At 31.5% G+C, this 7,080-nt stretch overlaps 1 protein-coding gene across 1 annotated transcript; it reads left to right on the top strand.

Annotated features, from left to right (window-relative positions):
* The first annotated feature begins 363 nt into the window (after positions 1 to 363).
* Positions 364 to 6,585, top strand: LOC117692679 (fer-related kinase 1-like). Its single transcript, XM_034481292.2, has 9 exons — positions 364 to 513; positions 1,326 to 2,106; positions 2,368 to 2,577; positions 3,164 to 3,331; positions 3,573 to 3,768; positions 4,043 to 4,163; positions 4,311 to 4,459; positions 4,927 to 5,049; positions 6,149 to 6,585. Exons 2-9 carry the CDS (start codon positions 1,336 to 1,338, stop codon positions 6,277 to 6,279), a joined length of 1,869 nt encoding a protein of 622 aa, XP_034337183.2. The 5' UTR covers positions 364 to 513; positions 1,326 to 1,335; the 3' UTR covers positions 6,280 to 6,585.
* The last annotated feature ends 495 nt before the right edge of the window (positions 6,586 to 7,080 follow it).

A 7,080-nucleotide genomic window follows, 5' to 3' on the forward strand; every position in this document is an offset into this window, starting at 1 on the left:
GAAAAAGAACTGTTATTAATTAGTTTTATGAATGTTATAACGAGGCTTGGTGGTTACCAAATTAACCGTCAGATCTGACTTTACCTTTGACATGTAATATTTTGACTATAAACCAACGTTTAGTAAAGATAGTGTTCAAATATTTTAGCTTTAAAATTTTAGAAAGTTCCTATATCTTTATCCAGCGCTCTTCTTGTTCAGGAGATTAAAACACTCTTCAAATGGCCACGACCATCGAACCCTCTTAAAAACAATACTTAGTGTACTGCTTGCGTACGTCACACATCATCAAAAAATTACGTGTTGAGATTATTTGATGTAAATATTAGTGAAACACTTCAAAAACTTACAAGAAGCTATTAGCTTAGTCATGAGAGTTAGGGAATTACTAGGTTTGCAAGATATTTAACTTTGTAACAATATATAAACTAAATATAAACACTGTTTTAAGGTTAAAACAACTCACTCTACACGGAGATCTCTAAAGGAGGCCAATGGGGGTTATCATTTAATGTAAGTGTAAAGTTTGATTTCAAACATGTAGTTTTAACGTGTTCATTTATTTGTAAAATAAGTTCATAATCAACGATATATTTCGATGAAAATGTTCTTAACTTTTAATAAAGGCATAGCTGTTAGTTTTCTACTCAAAACAAAACATAATAAAAAAACATTGTAATCTCTTTCATGAAAAAAAATATTGAAATATATATTTATAAAATAAAACTTATTGATTCAGAAAAGCCAAAAAATGCGTATCGTATACAGGTCCTTATCTTTTTCTGTAAGCAATATAGTTTTATTTTGAATGAAAATCGCTTAAAACAAAGTATTGTGAATTACATTACACAGTTATAATTTTGCCGTTGGAAAATATTTTTGAAGAGATGTAATTATAAAATTTGTAACTGATATATCTCAATCATACCAAAGAAATATATTCATACAAAAACGCTATTCTGTGTTTCAGCTTTTTTGTTAGATTTTTGGCAGTAGCATAATTCAAAAATATATATTTATGCGTAGTTACACGGTTCACAAAATAATGAAAGCCTGAAAGCAAACAAAAAAAAACACCAAAAAGTTATTCTAGTGCTTTTTATGTGGGACTGAAAAAAATTACGTAACCAATTTTGTTCGTTATAACACATGTATTCTAAATAACTTTGCTCAAGAGTGTATTATCTCTCAACGCATTGGATTAAACGCTCAGCTAAAAAAGAAATCCATATTTATCGTAATACCTTTAAATAACGCTTATATAAACAAACACTTGCTTTTAACAACTTTAATTAGTGTAAACAGAAACATACATTTGTTTTTAGATTATGAAAAATGGCGACATCTATCATATTTGCACAAGATATAGTTCGTTGTTATCTATGTGAAAATCCTGGTGACCACCTCTGTCGACTTTGTCAGTTAACACTGTGTCTGGAATGTACACCAAAACATTTATCCGATAAAGGGACCACACATGAAATTGTAGGCTTGATTTCGCAGACATCAACCGACATTGAGACACGCGTTGAATGTGTGAAACATGGCAAATCTGTTTGTGAGATTTACTGCAATGACTGCCTCATTCCCATTTGTGCCAAATGTGTCATTGATAAACATAAACAACACACTCTCATATCATTAGACGAATTTCTAGAAAGGAAAAAAGGAGACATTTTGAACGACATCCAAGAAATGGAAAGCACGGTTTTGCCGGAATTTCAAAAAGAGAAAGTGGAGGAATACGAAGAGGACTTTGACAAAACGATGAGAAACATTTGCGTTCAGGAGGATTTAATTTGCCAAGCTGTAAAGAACGCTGGCAATGACTTAAGAGCCAAAGCATCAAAACACAAGGCAGGCAATTTAGAAAAGGCAAATCAAAATGCTAATATGGAGAAAGAGATGTCCATGCTCATTCAAAATGCCCGAGCATTACTCAAAAGAAACGATCCAAAAGAAATCTTAACTTTTAAAGGATTAAATTGCAAGGTTTACCCATGTCCTGTGGTTTTAAAAAAGAAAGCATTGTCTTTACGACATGCAGCAATCGACGAAAAAGTTTTATCATCCTTGTTTGGCACACTTCTCGACACAGAAGAGAAGGTGAGTTAAAATGAATAATTCCTACGGCTTAAATCTATAGTTTAGTAAATACACACACACACACACACACACACACACACACACACACACACACATATATATATATATATATATATATATATATATATATATATATATATATATATATATATATATATATTTAAATAAACAAAAATTAACTGTCGTTACATAGCATTATCCTACAATCTGCTGATGCATTTACGATAAGGTGTTCACCAATTTTATATCCTTTTTGTATAGATTGTATTACGTAGAGGAGAAAACCTTAACCTACAAACCTGGTTTCATGGGTTTATTACAAGAGAAGAAGCAAATCAACTTCTGAAGAAAAATGGAGATTTCCTTGTATTTGAAAAAATAAAAGACACAAAGAAAGACTGTTTTGTTCTTTCAACGTTTCAAAATGGCTGTCCAAATCACATAAAGGTTTTCGATTTGCCTAAAATAGAAGTAAGTAACATTTAGCTTCTCTCTAAATGATCAATTTATTTTTTATATTTCTTCAGTTCGGGTTTATTAATCATGTTCAAAATACTAATTATATAAGGTAATCGGATTCTCAGCCTAATTTTTTTTATCTTAAAAATTATATTTATCCTTCAAGTTTTATAATCAAAACAAATTAAAGAGAAAATGTTTATGGTATCGATGTATTTTACGAAGTTTTTGTAATTTGGCCACGATGAATATAATGAAATAGATTACGTATACAAATTGAAATAAAAAATCCAAAAAAAAGGTTGTACCGGTGCAACGGTGACTCGAACCCCTGTACCTCTTCATAATAGGTCTCCGTGAAGCCAATAAGCCAATCAGTTCGTTAAATGTCTTAGAAAATTATTATCACTTCAAGACTAACTAAATCTGTATATAAAAAAAGCAGATTTTTGTTACAGATAAACAAATTCCGGATAATTTAGAGTTATCAGACATCGGAGGTCGTTAAGCCAGGGGCAGTTTATGATATGATATGAATATGTTCTTTATCATTATTATTACTATAATGACACCAATTTGAGCTGAAAATATTTTTCAGATTAGTATGGACCATGAACCCACTTTGGTTGAGTTAATTGAGCATCTACAGTGCACAGAAGAACAGATCTTTTCTAATGGCACTCGCATGAAATTAAGATTCCCCATAGATAGAAGTCATTATCAACTTGACTACGATAAAATTGCACTGGGCCAAAAGATTGGGACTGTTAGTGCTTAAACATTTATTCAAAGAGATGGTAGAAAAAGAAATATACAATATTATTTATTAAAACATTAATGAAAACATGGTTATCAAATTACGTGGCATCAATTCATTAATTTAATTTAAAAATCAAGTAGTTGTCACTTACTTTTGATGTATAATTAAGATACTAGAAAAATAACAATTAAATATCAATGTAAATTAATCAATTTGAATATTTTAAAAAAGGCAATTAATATTGTAGAATAATAATTGCCTAGATTTACACAAAGGAAAATTTGGTGACCATGCATCTTTAGTTATACATGGCGAGGAAAGGGAAAACCAAATATTCATAAACGTCGAGCTTCTGCGCCATCTGGTCCATCCAAATATAGTACGGCTGAAGGGGTATTCAGCTCTACAGAAGCCAGTACTGCTGCTGTTACATTATATGCCTGGTAACATCTGATGCATAACAATTATAACGATGCGCATGCTGTAAGACTTGTTTTCTAGGATAAATGGTCTTAACATTTTATAGCTATTCATCATCATCATATTGCTATCAAGGAATGTAAATTGATATATTATTAATAGTTCAGATAATCATAATGTTATCTTTCTGATGATTTATATAAATGTATTATAGATTATGTATACAGAATTCATTTTCGATCTCAAACACAATACAAGTCAGACTGTATATATAACGATGTTCTATAAACTTTCAAGACTCGCTGCTGCATTATCTGAGAGAGAAGGGTGAATCAATATCAACAAAACAAAGAATACGCATGTGTCTTCATGTGGCAAACGGAATGGCTTATTTACATCAGGAAAAATACATTCATAGGTATAATCTGTCCGTACAAAATTATTGTTTTCGTCACGTTGAGACAATTTTTAATATTTCACTGGGGAAACATGCACAGTATTCAAAACGGTTTTTTTTAAATATACATGATTTAGATCAATCGATTAGTTGTGTTTTTCATTTTAGGGATTTAGCAGCAAGGAACTGTTTGGTAACTGATGAGGGTTTTGTCAAAATCTGTGGATTCTCGATGACAGAAAAGGGAGAGGTTTATTCTTACGATAGGTCGGAAACTTTACCGGTGAAGTGGACAGCCCCAGAAGCTTTCATTTCAGGTACATGTAAAGCATATAATAGGAATAGGAAACATTGATAGATCAAAAAATAAGAAAATAAAGCAGTTACTTTCTTAAATTATAAAAAAAAAACTGGATAAAAACTTGATAAATACAATATTAGCAAAAGAAGATTTCCTATGTCGGTCTCAGTTAGTTAATTAAATCAATCTATAGTATTTTAAACTATAATACTTTTGGGTTACGATCCGCCGATCAAACTCCTGGAGATTTTTTATTATAATGTCTAAAAAAAATGATTGCGTCTTTTTCTAGAAGTAGACAACATTATGCAGGAGTTTTGTAAGCCTTTTCCTTGTTCTCAAGAAAGCGCTACTAAATTTTGCATGTACTTAAATGGAAAAGGTTATAATTAAAAAAAAAATTAAGAATTTAAAAATTCACGTTTGTAACAATATGTGCGTGCTATATTTTTGAAACTTAAAAAACAAACTCTCACAATTTAGGGAATTTTATATTGTTGAGTGATGTCTGGAGTTTTGGAATCCTGATGTGGGAGATATTTTCGTCAGGAACTGAACCTTATCTAGGAATGAGTGGCAAGGAGACTAAAGATAAAGTAACAGAAGGTAGACAGAGTTATTCATTGTTCAAAGACATCAAATTCAAATCACAAATTCTAGTTTGTATTCAAAAAGTTTTTTCCCTTTGTTTATATACCTATGATTTAGATCTTTGCATTGTCTGATCTAGGATATGAAGCGTTCTATTTACATTTTCCATTGCCTTTGTTTATGTTGACACAACTACTGTGGAATCATTTAAATTCATGGGGGCCAATTTTCGTGGATTGTTGGTTTTTTACTTATTCGTGAGGATTTAATTTCGTGGGTGCGTCAGTTTTCCTTTTTAGTAAAAAAGAATACTCTTTCTAATTTTTTTCGTTGAGGATATAAATTCGTGGGCAAGGGCTACCCACGAATACCACGTAAATTGAGCCACCACGAATTAAATGATTCCACAGTAATCAATGTAACTATAGTACAATAAATTTTACCTGTGAACTTTTTAACATTTAATCGTATAAATGCTGAAAATAATATTAATATGAGTAATCGAGAATCATTCTTTGAATATTATGAGGTGATCAAACGGTTTGGAGTGATCAAATCTACCTCAAAACTCTTCGGGCTTTATCAGTTCTTTTGGGTTCTATTTCCCAAACCTTATCCAATCACCTCATGATACGTAAAGAATGATAACTTATTTCAGAGATCCGTGTTGCACTGCTTGGATTTGTATTTCGCTTTATGGATTTTTTAGATGGTTGACAATTTATTATTATTATTATACATTCAAGTTAAATACTGTAATCTGATCGGTTTAGACGCAGTTGGTTATCCGTTCTATTACCCTTAGCGTTAGCAACACACTTGGCAGCGGGTAACACAACGAATTGTTACATGCGCGTAAATTATGCGCGAACGGTTCGTCGTAGAATTCACTTCATTTCTATATAAAAACAGTAAAACTCTCTTTAAAATTAAGACATTCAGTATAGTAAAAAAAAGGGCCTGTTTGGGAGGGTAACTATTGAAATTGACACCACTCGAAAACCATTGTCAAACTCCGCTTCGCGTCGGTTGACAATGGTTTTCTCGGGGGTCAATTTCAACAGTAACCATCCCAAACAGGCACTATTTGTATATTGTCATTTTTCATTTACAGGCTACAGAATGGAAGCACCGAAAAATACACCAAAGGCTTGTTACAATATAATGATGAATTGTTGGGAAGAACGGCCTGCATATCGGAGCCACTTTGAAGATCTCGTAATAAAACTGCGGCAATTACTTTAAAAGCCGTCAGTATCGTCCAACATTTCCTTATTTTGGTTGCTGAAATCAACTCACTTTAGAGATATAATTAACTGGCGACATGTATATCTTGCCTTTACATTGTCTATTAATTATGTGTGTGTGATTTATGTTCTTATACATTTTTTATATATATTTTGGATCGTGTTGAACGTTCTAAATCATAAAAAATTGAGTGCGATCTATGAGAAGTAATATGTTCACGAGTATGAAATTCATGTCTGTGTTGTACAGGGTAACTAGGATGTTGAGCCAAAAATCTACGAAAATAATGGCCGGATAATATGTCATTGAATAAAGCGGCTAAAAACATGACTTGTAACGTCTATTTATTTTCAATTCAAAACTTCATTTTGATATGTTTATGGTAGTATTTTGTATTTTGATATTCATGCATGATCTATTCATGTAATTAAATGAAAGTATCCTAATGATTGTTAAATTTATTGTGTAAATCATTTTGTGTATCTGTCTTATGGACTTATATTCCCCGTGCAACATTGTTTTGGATAGCTTCAACAAGAGACAGACAATTCGAGTATTTTAAACAACTATCTGAAAAAATGTAATAAACTGAAACCTAATATTTTTCAGTTGAATACAAGGTTACGCCCTGCACGCGTGAGACAGGATTTTTTTTATCTTTTCACTCATGCTTCACATTCGTGAAAATATTAACAAGAGACAAATAGGTCTTAACGGTCACCTGAATATCATAAAACCTATACACAAACTTGTAGAGGAGTCTCAAATATGCTTTTAATCATGTTTCACCCTTGTGAA

Source organism: Magallana gigas, chromosome 3 (assembly GCF_963853765.1).
Source record: "Magallana gigas chromosome 3, xbMagGiga1.1, whole genome shotgun sequence".
Classification (NCBI taxonomy): Eukaryota; Metazoa; Mollusca; class Bivalvia; order Ostreida; family Ostreidae; genus Magallana; species Magallana gigas.